We start from the raw sequence: 18,213 nt of genomic DNA on the forward strand, positions 1-18,213 counted from the left end.
TTTCTCTGAAATGTTTTAATGATTTTACATTTCCTAGTACTCACAAGATCTGTGCTGTTAGTGCTACCAAAGATATGATAGATTATCTTGCCAACATTACAACAGGTTTGCTATATTTAACTGATTATTGTTTTGAATTCTATCTTAAATGAATCAGGCAATGTGAATTGCGTAATTTCTCTGGTATCATTATTGCCCAGGTTAATTACTGTCCCAGCTAAGAGTAGAGGTAAGCAGAGAACTGACAACTTTTAAAAACTTACGATTTACAAGTTTGGATGGCAATATTGGCTTGCATTTCTCAGGAGATACCACATTCTCTTCATCTGTAACATACTCAAAATTAATAATAAACATCATTGCTACTCCCTCTTGATTTTTCACTGGAATTATGTGGGTGTTGCAAATGAAGGTAGATCCTGAAAATGGAGAAAAATAAATAAATAAATGAAAGAAAACTTTTTTTTCACTCCAGTAATTCCAGTTACACCAACAGATAGTGAAGAATATTTCTTTAAATTTATTAATTGAACATGACACACACTATAATTTAAACAGGAATATTTTCATAGAAAGAAATACATCTTTTGATAATTTATTAGATTATTAGCTCTTCTAAAAGATTTCTCCTTTAAAATGCCAATTTTACTCTTTGTTTTTTATTCACTAGGAGTATCTAGATAGATAGACACACTTCTGATCTGGAGACATTTAGCACCAAAAGCAGCAATGCAAACACTGTTCCAAACACAACACTAGTGAAGAGAGCAGAACCCCATTCTTCTAAATGTCACACATTCTTCAAGCTTTTCTTCTATTACAACAGGATGAATCATGCATTAAATATTTATGGGTGTAAATATATCACTATCCTTATTTTAACTCTCAACTCTCTTTATTCTCTTTCTGGGGCTGTATAATGTTTAGGTTTTTGTTAAAAGTTATATTTCTTCTCTGATCCCATGGGCTTTTATATTCTCTCACAAAAGACTTCTACACTGTGGTAACACTTTTCAAAAATCTTCAGAAGTATTTGACTTAACTGAAGTACGAATTTAAAGGTACCCTAGTTTTCATATATGTGGAGCATACCCAGCTTACACTGAAATGAACAGAAGGTGTAATTTCTTAACACCTTGTACTCAGGGTGTTCTTGTTCAAATGCCTAATTAGAGATTTAAAAAATTCTTTGTGTTAATTCATCCAGTATAACTCTTCAGAAGTTTAATTTGACAGAGTCATTAGTTTTGATTTAATTCTTTCTATTAACAGACCATAGTGGTTCCAAAAATAATGTGAATGCTGTAAGCAATACCATAATGTGCTAAAAGCTTCATGCAAACACAACTGTGAGATAATGTCTTTCCATGATAACTAGGGACTGGTTTAATGCACATCATCTGCAATTTATGCATTCAAATGCAGTAATCACTGAAACTTGACAGGCTGTGCAATTCGACAAAAACAGATCCTGATCTGGGTTACACAAGAATAATTTCTTTTTTTTTTTCTTATTTTCTTTTTTTTTTTTTTTCCTGTTGAGGAGAGAGATAGTAAAGATTTATATCATTATAACCACGATCAGATTCTGGGTCCTCATATTTAATACAGTACTTGCTATAATGTAGTATATATGCCACTTTGAGCTATGTATAAAATTGACATGCTGGCCTTTCAAGTTTTGCAGCTGTACCTTCAATCCATTTAATAAAACAGTTTAGCTGTGGCACTTGCCACAGTTGCCATGGTTACAAGCTCAATGACTTTAGTAAACAGAAAATAAGCAATTTAAGACTGTTCCATTAGAGCTAAAAATAGAAGCGCTGCAGGCCAAGCATTGCAACATAGACTGCTTAAACAGAGGGTCTGAAAAGAATTTAGAAATAATCTTTGTGGGTTTAGCTAACTTATAAAAATACATTTTGAGTTTAAACAGTCAAAATTATATTTATTGATTTGTTTGGAAGGAAATACTATTTCATGATATAGACTATGTTTTGAAATGCAGATTTATAGGTTGAGGAGATATCCCTCAAACACAAAGGACTGGAAGTGGAGCTAGGCTGAGGCACACCTGGTTTTGAAGAACACTGGACTCCAGCAGATAAAATATTTATTTGTTTTCACAAATGAGGATGACAAGGGCTTCATTAAAAACTTTCCTGCTTGTTTCTCGGCTTTTGAAATGCTTCCCACAGTGCTAAGTAATGACACTATCTCCCGTTTATGTAGAACATTCCACCCTCAAGTATTTACAAACTTCTTTTGTGCTGGAGCTACGGATTCACATCTCTGGGGAAATGCAGAAACTGTTTGTCAGACTACAGCTTAAGAACAAGGCAAAAAGAGCACAGGGTTAAAAATTTAAGCTGGATATAGAAATATTTTGGGAACAAAAAATGGGAAGGATTCATATCTGGTATAATTCAGCAGAGTTCCTTGAAGACAAATTACACCAGAAGGCTAATTAATGAGTCCAGTGTAGTTCATTAACCTGAAGTTTTTCCAAGACATCTAAGCTTTTTAAGAGGCATAGAATATTTACTTTGTGTGAATTACTGGAATTGGAATTCCACAATTAACCAGAATACAATGCCTGTCGTAGTCATTGTTGGTGTTTTTCTTCAGTACAGAAACTGTTATCTGCTATCCATTTATCAGTATCTATCTATCTATCTCTATAGAAATGGCAATAAAGAAACACAAAATACAAAATAACAAGGAAGATCTTAGGCTGACTGAAAAATAAGATTTGGATGCAAAGAAAGAATACTAGCAAATTCAGAAGATAAGCTCAGAGTTGTAGTTGATGGCAATAAAGAAATATTAACAAATAGGTAGTTTATAAACAATCTTGTCTGGTATTTACACCCTGGCATTCCACTGCTTTTCATTGCACACAGCATGTTTTCCCTGTTTTGTCTCTATGCTGAGTATTTCAAGAGTAAGAAATGCTTCTGATGAGCAATGAAAATTGTAATGAAGTTTCTGGAATTTGCATTTCTCATGTAATGGAACAGGGCAATTGCATGATATAAACAGAATAATTATACCTTTATAATTAATAGATTCAATATCCAGGAATATATCTGGATTTTCTAAAGATTGCCATTGAGAAGTAGTATTGAAATATACCTGTTGTGCTTTCTTGTTATCATCACTGGAGATGATAAAGAGAAAAGCTGGATATTTTCTTGTCAGCTTGAATTCCACGGTTATAAGGGATTGTTTTATTTTGTCTCTGCCATTTTAAAGCCTACTATTTCATCTAGTTAAATAAGTGGCAAAACATCCATATGTGAAGGAAAGATTCTGGTCCCCTGAGAGTTGTGCAGTCATTCTATAGCTATGCATTCAACAGTGTGATTTTCACAAGACCAGACAGGCTGGTGTGAAACAAATAACCACCAAAATGCATATATAAGTGTCAATAAATATTTAAGAAATAAAGATTCAAGATATGTTAGTGCTATAGAAGGATATATTGCACCTTTGGCAATTCTGGTGATAAAGCCTATTTAAATATCTGACTGCATAGTGTTTAAAGTTGACTTGCTTCATGAAAGCAGTACAAAGGAGGCACATCAAACCAATCAATCTGGTTCATTCTGGTTCTATCCACCTTTCCAGTGATTTTCTACAGAAGATTTTAGGAAAGATTTTTATCAGGCTGCATCTTCGAGATACAACTTCAGTAATTTATTTGAATTGTAATAGCTTCCTTTATAAGCAATTGGGAGAGGGCAATACAATTAATACAACGGTAGAGGCATTCCAAATTAAGGATCCTCCATTCCCGTATAAAAAATTCTGACAAGAAAACTTTGAGAAATGACACATCCCAAGCAACTATTTTGATTCAGCTTTCCTAGGAATAAAATTTTCACAGGCCATTACATATGCCAAGCTCAAAGGATCTCTGAAAATGAGACAGTGTGGCATTTAGGCAATTGTCCTAATTCTACAGAAGCCCCACGTTTCACACAATAGAGATCCTTGAAAATCCACCGCGGTTCTACAGGATGGCTCTGCAGCCCTGTTGCCCTGAATGAGTCTGACAGTTACTATCTGCATTTCATAATTAAAAGATTCAGACTTCCCTACCTTTGTCCAAATTTAAGGACTGCCTTCACTGGGGCTGAAACTGGTTCCAACATATTTTGGATCCAGTCTTGGCTCCCTGCACCAAAGCACTTATGAATTCTCAGCTACTTTTTGTTACCAGAGCTGCTGTGGACAACTGACTAAGGCTATATAAAGAAAGATGATGAATATGTCCTCTGTGTGCATATATAAATTTCTGGACAGGTTGACTTTATACTAAAGTTTTCTAGGACTATGGCAATTTTTTACTGCTGCAACCTACAAGTAGAACAGTGTAGGTATCTGTACAATCCATAGGCACTTTTGCTTGTGTATTGAGGGTGAGAATGAATAAACAAAAACAAAACAAAAAGAAGAGCCAACAGCTTGCCTACTAGAACAAGACCAAAGACAGTTAAAAATTAGAGGCAGAGGTGCTGTACGTGTTTCCAGGGCCAAGCAGTCCTGTTCTCTGTTTAAATTCAGATCTGAATGAGACACTTCTGCAATATGACAACTTTATGATAATACAGGGACAAGAGAAGTAAGCTGGGTGTTCTTTGCACATTTATTAAATAATCAGCATGTTTATTCTGGAAATAATTACCCTTCACTTCCCTCAATATAATTCACATTTTTTCATCAAAATGAATGCTCAAAATCCCTTCTCTCTGAGGCATAGCCTTAGAACATATTAACCACAAACACAGAGTTTATGCCTTACATTATAAATTAAAATCTTTAATTATTAATTATATTAGAAATGCAACTAAATACATTTTATATTAAATTGTGTACTAAGCTTAGTATTCTATCAGCATTTTACTGAAAAGGAGCACAGAAAAGTCTGCATAGTTCATATTTTTTTAGTAATGCGAAATATGTATTGTTTTCATAGATTAATTTTTGGTTAGTTACTCTGACATTATTACAGTCTGATCAGTTATACTAAATAGAAACTTAACATTTCTCTGTTAAGAAAGAGTTGACTTCTATAAATACAAAGAGCATCATGTAATAAAATATAACCAACAGCATTTTTTTACTATCTTGTATCATATTTACAGCTTTATTTGTCCTTTCATCACACCACGGGTCAAGGGGATTTCCGAATGTTAATAAGAAGTTCTTTGGGGAAAGCAAAGAGAGAGAATCTGAGGGAGAATGAAACTTTGCCCATTCTTCATGGAGTCTTTGTGTTTGGGATGAAAAGCGAAGGCATGGCTTTCTACTAACTCCTTAGCCCCCCGAATTCAATATTTTTCCCTATTGGACAAAAAAGGCATCTCTCTGTACTACTTCCAGACTGGGGCAGGTCTCAGAAAGTTGGTTACTCTGTTTATTCAGGTCCACGGCAATTCTTGTCCAGGAGGAAAGTAAAGGGAATTTAATGAAATTCAATGTATGCTCTGGTCTTGGGAAAAGAAAGACTGTCCTGCTTGTCAGACATTCAGGAAGGCTGAGGCTGTGGGTTTTGTTCATCATGTTTAGTATGGCAAATACAAGTAGTAACAAGGCCTTTATGAGTATATGAAATGCTGATAACTCAAATCTTGTTTCCTGGTCAAATTGCTGTTTATAATCTTTTTTGTTACCAAATGCTGGTAGATAAAGGACATGGACATGCTCCTCATATGGACCTATGTAGTAGTATCACAGGGACTGTGTGGTAGATGAATTAGGTAGAAAGCAAGATGGGAAGTGGGATACAAAACCTTGTGAAATAAGGCTCTGTCTGGCACACTGCTGATAAGACTTTTGTGTTCTTGATATGCCCTAAAGAAAAGCAGAATACCCTTACTTGAAGCAGCTTCATGTGTGATCTTCTGAAATTGTGACCTTATTCCCTGTTGCTCCAAATCTACTTTCAGCCAAACTTTAAGAAAAGAAATGGAAGCAAGCCAAAACTTTTTGTCTATGTGTTGTCAAGATTCTGGTAACAAATGGGTTAAAAACTCGTTTTAGCAAGCAAGTGCTCTCATCAAGCTGTGAATGGTGCAGAAGAATGACACCTGAAAACAACTAGTTGTAATTTACTAATGAGACCAGTAAAAGCACAGCACCTTGTACCCTTGAAGGGTTATAAACAAAGAAAAGGAAATTAGAAGAAAAGCAGTAACTAGTGAATATTTGCTCTGCCTTGTGGATTTCTGTGACCTACCACTGAAGAAGGTCATTTTATGCTTAAAACACAGAAGCCTATTTACCTCTGGTTTGAGGTCCACTGTAAGAAAATAGGGTACTTAGTTGAGCTTTTGTTGACATTTAGGGACAGTTGCACTGGGGATGTGTATTGAATATTCGAGCGAAAGCCAGTTTGTCAAATATTGAGGGATGATATGTATCATGACGTGGGGATTCAACATGACCAATCAAGGGCTGAAAATCTATTCCTTTGTGTTTCTATTCAAGCTCAAGCCAGGAGCAATGCAGCATGTCACAAGGAATCTGGTTTACAGTGGACTTACTGGAGAGGTTTGCTTTCTTTCTCAAATCATACTAAGAACTCTATCCCTGTAGTGTTAGGTTGAGAATAGTCATGCAAAACTCCTGCAGAATTTCACATGATGTTGAAGGGCTCCAAATGCATTTGCAAGACCATTTCTGTATCAATTAGAACTATTCACTAACAGATTTTCATAACTTAGCTTGCCTGTTTATATAATAAAAATGTGCTGAAGAGTGACTGAATCTGCCCTTAGAAAATTTTCCAGCCCTTAGTGATGTAGAATCAGATCATTGGTGACAGATACCATCTAGCTACTTGCTCAATTCAGTAACAACCCTATGAAAGAAATATCAGACAAATATTTTTGTCTGGTTTTATCTGTAGCTCTTTGTATCTTTGCACTTGATGTCATTTATTCAGATTTGTGGGGACATCTGACCTGTAAAGACCCTATTCTCTTGTGAGACCTCACTTGGAGTATTGTGTACAATTCTGGTGTCCTCAACATAAAAAGGACATGGAACTGTTGGAACAAGTCCAGAGGAGGGCCATGAGGATGATCAGGGGACTGGAGCACCTCCCGTATGGAGATAGGCTGAGAAAGTTGGGGCTGTTCAGCCTGGAGAAGAGAAGGCTGCGTGGAGACCTCATAGCAGCCTGCCAGTATCTGAAGGGGGCCTACAAGGATGCTGGGGATGGACTCTTCATCAGGGACTGCAGTGATAGGACAAGGGGTAATGGGTTCAAACTTAAAGAGGGGAAGTTTAGATTGGATATAAGGAAGAAGTTCTTTACTGTAAGGGTGGTGATGCATTGGAATGGGTTGCTCAAGGAAGTTGTGAATGCTCCATGCCTGGTGATGTTAAAGGCCAGGTTGGATGAGGCCTTGGGTGGCATGTTTTAGTGTGGGGTGTCCCTGCCCATGGCAGGGGGGTTGGAACTAGATGATTGTCGTGGTTTAAGCCCAGGCCGTAAATTAGAACCACGCAGTCTACTTCCCCCCTGCATGAAGGGAAGTGCTTTCTGCTGACTGAGGAAGGCAAAAATATCAAGTGTGGGTCTTGGGCCAGGGAGGAGGAGAAGCCGGGAGGGTAAAAGAATGTCTCCTTCATAGGTTGACCACCCAGGAAGGAGAAAAAAGATGTATAGTTGCTAAGCATTTGTATTATATACTTCCCAAAGTATAAAGGTGGTGACCACACTGGGAACATAAGCCAGATCAGTTTCATGATCAATTTTTCTATTGTATTACAAGTCATTACCATAAAATACAATGAGACAATAACCTTAGCCCAAGCCCCACACTTGAAAAATACTAACACAGCAAATACCGGCTCTAAGTAAGCTACGGCATATTGAGACTGTGAGATCAAAAACAACAACTTTGAGAGCCCATAAATCAGCATTGTGACGAGTGACTATTAATCCAAAACACTAAATGATTATCACAAATACGATTAGACACACATCTGTCGTTATCTCAACCCTTCGTGCTCCACGTTGGGCGCCAAAAAGAACTGTCGTGGTTTAAGCCCAGGCAGTAAATCAGAACCACGCAGTCTACTTCCCCCCCCACCCCCCCAGAGGGATGGGGAAGAGAATCGAAAGAATGTAACTCCCACGGGCTGAGATAAAAACAGTCCAGTAACTAAGGTATAACACAAATCACTACTGCTACCACCAATAATAATAATGATAAGAGAAATAACAAGGGAAGAGAATACGATACCGCCCACCGGAAAAGAGAGCCCGACTGAAAAGAGGACGTGCCCTTCCGGGTAGCTCCCAGTTACATCCCCCGGCATGACATGCTGTGGTATGGAATACCTCTTTGGCTAGTTTGGGTCAGGTGTCCTGTCCCTGCTTCCTCCCACCTTCTCCTCCTCCCTGGCAGAGCATGAGACTCATAAAGTCCTTGGTCAGTCTAAACATCGGTGTTATCAGCTCTGTTCCCAGGCCGAAAGTCAAAAACACAGTGCTGCAACAGCTACTAAGAAGGAGAAAAACTGACTGCTACTGCTGAACCCAGGACAATGATCTTAAGGTCCTTTCCAACCCTAACTATTCTATAATTCTATGATTCTATCCAAGTTTTGTCAGAACTTTGGCTCTAAAGGAAAGGATTATCCTTGGATGTTCCTTTCCTCCCCATTCTCCATTTGTTATGTAGCTGCACACGTGGGCAGGTTGACTTCATACTAGAGTTCTTTTCCTCATCTCTAAGCATTGTAAGTTAATACCTTACAATACTTACATCAGTCTTATAAATCATATCTTACTATCAGCAACAATTTTAGTGGCAGAATGGATATCTATTTGAAATGGAGGGTGGAGTGAAATATCAAAGGGAGCAGGTCCCATTAATCGCTGTAAGCTCCCTAATAAATATCAGCCAAATATATTCTTGTCTCTACCCATCCCCCTTAAAGACGGCTATTCAATTGAAAAAGGACATAATACATTTCAACCTGCCATCTATTTTTAAGTTGTTCTCTGCAACGAGTCTTTTAAAAGAGATAGTATACTGATACATGTCATACTGATACATACACAACATACTGATGTTCAGTGTATTTAATGGGAAGCTTGTGAATTTCCCATTCTTGCCACACAAGGTAGCTCATTTTCAGTCAGATGGAACTGGAAAATGGTGACATAAAGACACAGCTCAGAAGACATAGGTAAAAGATAAAAAGAATTACACAATGTTCTGTGTGGATACTAGACATGTTTTAAGAATGTGTGACTTATCTACTAATCCAATTGTGAAACTAGGATCAAAAGTTTCTAGAAGTGATTTTTCTACATTGCACAAGTTATTCCTGTGATCCTGTGAGTCAAAATTAATATTTTGAAATGTTCATTTCACTGAAAATATATATACAAATAATTTTCATGATTAGCAGTGAATAGAAAATTCATTGTTTGTTCAGCTGCAGGATATACTTGAGCTAAGGACATATTAAAATAAGAGCTTTTTGTTAAGTACTAAAATGCAGATATATTTGACTAGTTTATGTCTGTTAACAAAAGAGAAATCAGAATGTAATGCCATAAACCATGGGACATCTCAATATTTGACAGCAGACAATAAAAAATTACTGATGTCTAATGTCGTTGTCCAATGTCATTGGACAATGATCAGTACCACCTGAGAAAGATCAGTTATGAAATATCAGATGCTTCTCTGAAGTTGAAGAGGTAAGTCAAAACAAATGATATAACTTAGCCCAAGTAATAATAATGCAGCATGGTGAAAATGGGTTTGTTATGTTTTCAGTTTTATCAACAGACCTTTACATATAAGTTTAAGTAATTTTAATTTATTTTTCAGTCTGTGTCAAGACAGAGAATTTTTAATTAAGAAAGGTCATAGCAGTAGGGATTACATTAATTCAGTGGAATTACATGTAATTAGCATAGTTTTGAAAACAACTAGATTTCATTGTGAAAATGCTTTGACTTTTTTCATTCACGTTTTCATTAAGCTTATTTATAGTGTAGCACTCAACAAATAACAGATGAGTAGCTCAAGGTGAGAAACAATGGTAAGAAACATTCTTGCACATTTTTTTAACAGAAAAGTAAAGTACAGAGCTTTGGTGTCTGTTTACAAAAAGTATGTCACGATTTTAGTTAAAGTTAATTATACCTTAAAGATAAATCTTTAAAAAAACAACTAGCTGACAAGTAATGGTTCTACTTACTTATATTTCAGCTAGTTGGCTAAGAGTTAGCATGCATTTAACTGTATGTGCTAAAATTGAAGGTGCCTTTTTTCTTTATTTTTTCCTCTTTCTTTCTAGCTTTTTTTTTTCTTTCCCCTTCTCTGTCCCCCCCACCCCCCCCAACCCCCCCCCCCGGCTATTATTTTCTAAACCCTCATTAGAAGCTATGCACCTCTGGGCATTCAACTGAGAAGTGTCTTATTATGTTCATGAGAAGAAGGATCTCAGGTTTGTTGAAGATTGTCCATCTTGCAGAAAAAGTGCAGATTAAGATGGTTTTGTGAAAGTAACCTCAATTGTTTCTCCAAATTAAACTGCATAAACTATTGTAAGAACCAACTAAATAACTTTACAAAGCAGAATGAAAGGGGAAAAAAAAAGTAAAAAAAAAAAAAAAAAGCCAGAACTCCATTTCAGTAATTTGTTTCATTTGTCCAAAGTATTAGTCCAGTATATACTATGAAGGAAAAGAACGATCCAGATTCTGTTCTCACCCAAACTGTGTCATTTTAAGTAGAGTAAGTTCTTCTGGTGATAAAGTTTTTAACAGATATCAAAAAGAAGGAGGCATTAAATAGCCATACAGTATGAAGGGTGCTATAGAAAAATGGATCAGCAGCAAGTCCCCTGAGGCAAAAGAGAAATGCTGTCATTGCTGCAAACTTTCACAAGTGTAATGTGCATCCTGCTCCATTGGCCAAGTGGAAAGAGTACCATTTTCTAAATATCGATTCCTTTCTCATGGAAATCACGTCCTTGAAACTCATAGAAACATACTCTTCCTGATGGCTTATAAAAGAATTGATCATGAGCAGTTAGAAATACACAAAATCCAAACTTGTAGAAAAAAAAATTAAGTAATCATATACAATGTGAGATGCAAAGTCATAATGTGTGCATTATAGTACTTAATTATAATCTAGCAAAAAAGTGTACATGAAGGGAGAGAACAGAGAGAAAATGAGAGAGTCTGCCTGTATGCAATTGCTGTTGTGAGGTCTTGTTAACAAAAATGGTGATCTGAAGCCCTCCTCAGTCAGAAAGCCAATCTGGGAAGCCGATGGGACTAGTCAAGCTACCAGGATCATAAAACAAGTGAATGAAACCTCGCAGGACAAACAAAGTAGTTAAAAGAGACATGGTATTCTGGAGTTCTTGCAAACACAAAATTGTGGGATTTTGGATGCATATGAACAAATGTGGTGGGAGGTCTATGTGCTGGAGTTTTGTGAAACTCACTGGTAAAAGACAAAATTTTTATAAAAAAAAAAAGTTTTTGAATGAAAAGTTTCCATGCCCAACATGATGTATTTTTAATTTAAGATATCATTAGAATTGATAAATATGAATAACTTCCTGGACTAGAAGTTCATGACTGCCCTAGGAGTGATTTTCATGACTGCCCTAGGAGTGATTTTCATGACTGCCCTTGGGGTGATTTTCGTGACCTAATTGCAGTCAGTGTAGAAAAGCAAAGCACATTCCCCAGCAGTAAAATGGTGATTCTTCTAAATGGATAAATTTCTATGGTTGAGAAAAATGGAAGAGGAAATAATTGGGAGGAGAAATCAGGCAAATATATGAATGAAAAATCTGAATTCTTGAAATGTTGGCTAATAAAAAAAGTAATGATTCAATGATGCTGGAAATCTTAGCTGCAAGTCCATCTGCACTGAATGAAAAGTTAAGGTAACAAATAGGAATTAACAGGCCTATAGTGAATGGAGAAAGGAGAAAGTAAATACACATCTGTGGAAACTGACAGATATGAAATACAGGAAGTTAACAGAAGAATGTGACAACACCAGGGCAAGACCCAGGACAGCAAGTAGGTATGTAACTACATTAAGCAAAAAATAATTCCAATGATAGTAAGAGTCCATAAAAATCCCAATAACAAAAGTTCTAGTAAAATTGTTAATAAGCATATGATAATGATTATGCAACAATCAGACAGATCTTTAAAGAAATGTTTCTAAAATGTGGTAAGTCTTTGCTAGATCTAAAAGATCAGATAACTTAGAAAAATTGTAATCAAAGGTCTCAGCCTACAACTCAGCAGTCTACAGCTCTGATGTAACCTCTTAACAAATCTTGCTGGGCAAAGTCCCAGAAGGTTGGAACAAAGCTAATATTGTGCAAGCATTCATAAAAGGGATAATAGTGGTTGAAATGACTGTATGACAGTGAGTCTGATATCAGTTCTAAGCAAAAGGATGAAACTTATAATGTTAGATTAATTTAATAAAGAATACCTGACAGGAATATAATTAATGTCACTCAGTAGACATTATTAATGGAAAAGAAATCTGATTTGATTATTCTTTGTATAAAACCCAACCAAGTAGTCATTAAGACACATGGTTTTGCAAGGTATTATACTGATTGTTATACAATATTCTAATAAAGTAATACCACTGTATTTATGAAAAGCTCATTACACAGTTTACAAGCCAAGAGCTTCCAAAATGTCATTAATGGAGCACCACAATTCAATGCCAGTTGCTAGTGAAAGTCCGCAGAAATGACCAGAATAGCATTAATTTGTTTTGAAAAGGTCTGGAGAAAATATAAAATAACTTCTACATATGGATGCTTCAAAAGCTTGTGAATGGCTAATGACATGGTAATGAGTCAAAATAGAAGAATTTGGATTCTTCTGTAAGTGGGACACTAAATGAAAAAAAAAAAGCATTCTGAAATGGTAAATTTTATCATATAGTTATAGAATCAGGACACATAGGCCGAAACTAAAAAAATGGTAGCTATATCCTGGAATACTGTCTTTGTCTCACAAAATCATTATCACAAAAGAAATAATAGGGTAATCTGTGAGAATGGCAAGCAAAGCCTAGGTAGAAGAAGAAGTCAACATTTCCCTATGTACATATAGCACTGCGAAAACTAAAACTGGATTACTGCATGCATTTTCTGGCATCTGAATTCTTAAAGGACATGGAAAAATTGGAGAGGGCATAAAAAAAGAGCAAAGGAATAGCATTTTTCATAAAATTCCTTTGGTGTGAATCTGAAAGATGTCAGTCTTTGTTATGTAGTGAAAAGTAGTTTGAGAAGTTACTTGCACGGCAATCAGTAACTTCATGGAAAGTGCTGAATACTAAAGAGCTGTTGAGTCTAGGTAGAAAAAACGTAAATGTCTAGAAGCTGAAAGCAGATAATTCAAGCTGTATACTCTGGAATGAACCATCAGAGGAAGCAGTAGTTCTCCCTTTCTTTATGTTTTTAGATCAAGACTGGAAGAAACAGACAAGTTCTTCTAATCAACAAAACCTATGTATAATTCATCTTCATAAAATTCTAATGTTTCTTCTGTATACCTCATTTCAATTGAAAGAGGAGTTCAGTGCTTCCTGGCCCAACTTTGCTGCGAATACACAGTGCTCCATAAATCAAGATGGTGCCAGCTTCCTGTGTTTGGGAATAAAATTTCATGTGCTACGCTTAGTCAGTAGGTAAAATTTCAAACAGCTCTTTCATGATCTAGTCAGATTTCTATGTCCTGACCTTAGTAAGAAGTGGGATCAACATGTGGCAGCACGCTTTGGCCAATCTTTGGGTTATGGTGTCGTAGCAGTGAATTAAATTCACAAGATGTGACTCCTAACCTCTTTCTTTGATGGACATAGTATCAGATGGCTGTGGGATGCAGATGCCTGTTTTTCACTCAGGTGCATCAGAACTGTAAACTCAGTACTCTCCAGGGCAATGTGTGTGGAGTTGTTGTGCCTCTGTTCTTCTCATTCTCTCCTCATCAGGAAAGGGCAGCGGTTCCCAACTCTGACCCTCCCAGTAATGATTGCTAGAGGATGCATTTGGCTGTCTGGGCTGCATTTGCTGCTCAAATAGTTGTTTCCTGTCTCCATTAGGGGAAAGGCACAGGCCAGATGGTGACAAAGGGTGAAAGCACTGCCAATGCAAAATCATTAACTACATCTCCCCTCAAATAATACATTTATTTGTCAGAATGAAATCTCCCTTGTGAGTTAAAACTTTACCTCATAATAATTCTTTTTAGCTACCAACAAGTTCACCAGGTTAAATAAGAGCATAATTGTTACCGGACATGGCAGTGGAATTTATTCTTTATTTTTGAAAGTAAATCCAGCTTGACATTCCCTTAACCTTCACAGAAAGCCCATGTTCTTAGGTTGGAATCATGCCCTTAGTACTCATACTTGATGGCTTCACATGATGTCCTGACTGCCCATATGTATGTCCATCTGTCAGGCTGGCATGGTGCCCTCCCACAAGTTGCTGGACTCTTGCCCTAGGGCATGGCTGAGGACTGAATGCTTACTTAATACTTCATGTGACTTCTTGTCTGTGGGGATGTATGCGTGTGTGTTCTGTAACCGCCCTTTTTATAATGGATGGGATGGAAAATATTTGCCTGATTAGCTTCAGGCAAAATAGTCTAAGCGCAGTCAAGAACATCTTTAGTGTGTGGTTTTTTTTTTTTTTTTTTTTTTTTTTTTTTTTTTTTTTTTTTTTTTCCTAGAAAAACGGTAATTCCATGGAGTGAGTTGGATTTTCTAAGCTGAATATCTAAATCTAAAGAGTTTAATAGCAAAACATTGCTTTTTGTTAGGATGAAGTGAAAATTCAAAAAAAAAAAAAAAGGGGTGAATGATGAATAATATTAATGAGAGAGATCATTGGCAACCCCAGAATTAAGTTTTCTTGTGCTAAACACTAAATGGAAGAGGGTTGGAAATGCATCCTTCCTAGAGGGATGGATTTTTGGTAGTCTTCACGTAGTGTTTCAGCTGCCTTACCATGATTTTATTTTTCCAGCTTGTTTCTTCAAGTTGAACACAATTGTTGACTAAATAGCTAAATAAAATTGTGCTTATCAACTGCTTCTGTGTGGCATCTAGTTCAGAATACACATCCAAGCTTAATCCACTTCATCAAAATGGGTGAGTCCAAAGTCCTGTCACTACAGAACCTACAGCTAGTGACTCAGGCTCTCCCACATGAGATGCTCTGCTGGCTGCTTTTCCTTCCTATCACTTATGCATGCTTCCTCAGAGCCCCTATTAGGCTGTAGATCTCTTACCATCTCTTGGCAAACATTACTGTATCGTATACAGACACACTCTTGGCTTCTGATTTACTCCTTGGGGACAACACAGGAAAGTAAGAAACACAGATGTAGTAGAGGAATTTTTACCACAAAATCACTTCAAAAATGAATGCTTTGCAAATGGATAAAATTGTTCCCAAAATATGTTTTCTAATGTTTTCTGGAAGATGAAAATTTGGTTGCTGTCTAAAGAAAGACTTCTCTGGCTCACAGGCTCCTCTGGGAGGCTCTGGCACATTCACCCCCCCGTGAACATTTTTGTAAAAAACCTAGTGAATGGAAATCTGAGTTTAAGGCCTTTTATTTTCCATCTTGGCTTTCAATTTTCTGTAATAGCCTATCAGCTTTCCCTGAACATCTGTTTCTAATGTATTACAGTAACATGTTTGAGACATAAGCTGCTTCAGGCATGGATACAAAATGGAATTTATAATAAAAAAATAATATAGTGTTCACATCCACAGTCCACTCTGTCAAAATGTGTCTTCCATATGCCGATACTTAAGACAACTTTCATAATTTATTTAGTTATCTATATGGGAAATAAAGTCTGCTTATAATTTTGCTCATTTGTATGGGCTGAATTGCAATGAAATCCTGGCTAATAATCAAGAATAGAAAGGGCTGATGCTAAGTCATCATGTATTCGGTCTTGAAAATATCTTTTAGCAGAACCCTGTCAAATATAAGTCAAAAAGTATTTTGCTCATATAATCTATTTGCTGAATTCAGTCCTTCTTGATTTTGAAGTTTAATAACTTGAGGCATTTGTTATCTTTCAACTTGCTAAACTGATGACCCTCAGCAAGTGAGTAACATATATCTTACTAGTATGGTAGAACCATAAAATGGGTTGGGTTGTAAGTGATCTTAAAAATCATCTAGTTTCAACTCCCCTGCCATGGGTAGGGACACCTTCCACTAGATCAGGTTCCTCAAAGCCCCATCCAATCTGGCCTTGGACACTTCCAGGGAGCAGGCATTCACGACTTCTCTGGGCAACCTGTTCCAGTGTCTCAAACCCTCTCTTCCTGATGTCTAATTTAAATCTAGACTCTTCAAGTTTAAAGGCATTACCCCTTGTCATATCACTACATGCCCTTGTAAAAAAGCTCTCTCCAGCTTGCTTGTATCCCCTTTTAGGTAATGGAAGGCTGCTATCAGGTCTCCTTGGAGCTTCTTCTTCTCCAGGCTGAACAACCCCAACTGTCTCATACTATCTTCATAGGGGAGGTGCTCCAGCCCTCTGATCATCAGTGGTCAAAATAGTCTGACACCTTTTAATGTAAAACTACTGTATACAGCTGAATTGTTCAGTTTGAATTTTTATATTGATGATTTTCTTCCAAAACTGCAACTTTATAGGAATTTTGCAACTTCAGGTCTTATGAGTTATCTTCTTTTACAGGTTACAGATTCATCTTAGGGAAACTGGTCCTAAAGGCAACAGTTAAATGCCCTATATGGTTTCCTGAATAATTCATTCATGATATGCAGGACTGAGTAGTTGAAAAAAATGAAGAATAGTAAAATAAGAATGGGAAACATGAATGGAGAAAATTACATTCAAAACTGTAGCTTCATCATAATGTTAAAGTTTGCTACATGGGAAAATGAATGATCAGACCTAAACCTCCATTTTTATTTTCCTAAATGTCTGGGATGATATTATTTTTGCGAAAGACTTATGATTCTTACAGATCTTATGTGCTGATTGAGTCACCTTTACTTCAGGAAATTAAATGTGTAAATGTAATTCTATTTATGTAATTTTTGACAATATCACAAATTTTAAAAGCCTATTTAAAGATAATAATTTTTAATATATACAATATGCACTTTTATGTAGAGTGCAATCACTACAGTCCACTGAAATCTCATCATTTTCTAATTGCAGTGGATAAATCTGTGGTAATCTCCTTTGCAAGTATGGCATAGAGCATGTTATAAATACCACAAGAAGGGCAAAATTTACTGTGCGGTAAAGGTCAAAATGATAAAACCTATAAAGAGTATAATGAAGCCCATTGGCTGGGATTCAACTAGACAATTAAGCAGATGATAATTTTTAGCTTGTGAGAAGTCCCACTGACTGAAGTGTCGCGCTAAATATTGTCAGTAATGTGCAATTTGTGTATTACTTTATACTGCTTAGACATTACAGTTAAAATCTTATTCTTTGTGGAGATCTGAAATGACAGTAGAACTCACATATTTAGTAAGCCTCTTGTGCATAAGAGAAATTAACTAAAACTTGAAAAATATATTTAGGAAAAAAATCCATTTGTACAAACATGTAATTTCACATCAAGTCTGAACTCCTGCCTTGGCTTTTTTCTACTTTTTAAAATCTTCTTGTTAGGAGTTTTCTCCTTTTATTTCACTTCTGCTTACATCAGGCATTGATTCTGAGAGAGGAAGAGAAAGGTAGCTGCAGCCCTCTAATTTTTGTTGAAGCACCACAGCCCTGTGAAGCACACTTCATGAGTGAGCATCATGACTGTCTCACCCTGAACATCGTTGTGTCTTGTTGATCAGCAGAATATCTGTATTCCATCATACAGCTCTATGTGCTTACGCTGATCACTTTGCTTATGTTTACAGAAGATTCCATATATCCCTATAAATTTGGGCATAAGGAAACCATAGTGCTCTTTTAACTCAGAAGCAAATCAAGCTTTGTGCCCCTGGGCAAAGAGACATCAAATGAACTCTACTTCTATCCATGAGGCAGAAAATTTAGTTCAGTTTGAGGTCTTTTGAAATTAATTTCAGTATCCAAAGGATGAGCTTTATCTTTCTTCACAAACACAGATCTTGAATAAGTTCCTCTTGATCTGTGCAAA

General features: G+C 36.4%; 1 protein-coding gene across 1 annotated transcript in view; it reads right to left on the reverse strand.

Annotated features, from left to right (window-relative positions):
• KCNH7 (potassium voltage-gated channel subfamily H member 7) overlaps positions 1-18,213 on the reverse strand; it is a gene marked incomplete at its 5' end in the record, with an annotated part of 242,614 nt that overhangs the window by 99,880 nt on the left and 124,521 nt on the right. The window contains one exon of the mRNA XM_080620270.1: positions 264-419. Within this exon, the coding sequence (XP_080476396.1) occupies positions 264-419 (156 nt within the window). The remainder of the gene's footprint in view (positions 1-263; positions 420-18,213) is intronic.

The sequence above is a fragment of the Psittacula echo genome, assembly GCF_963264785.1.
Source record: "Psittacula echo genome assembly, chromosome: 6".
NCBI classification, from domain to species: domain Eukaryota; kingdom Metazoa; phylum Chordata; class Aves; order Psittaciformes; family Psittacidae; genus Psittacula; species Psittacula echo.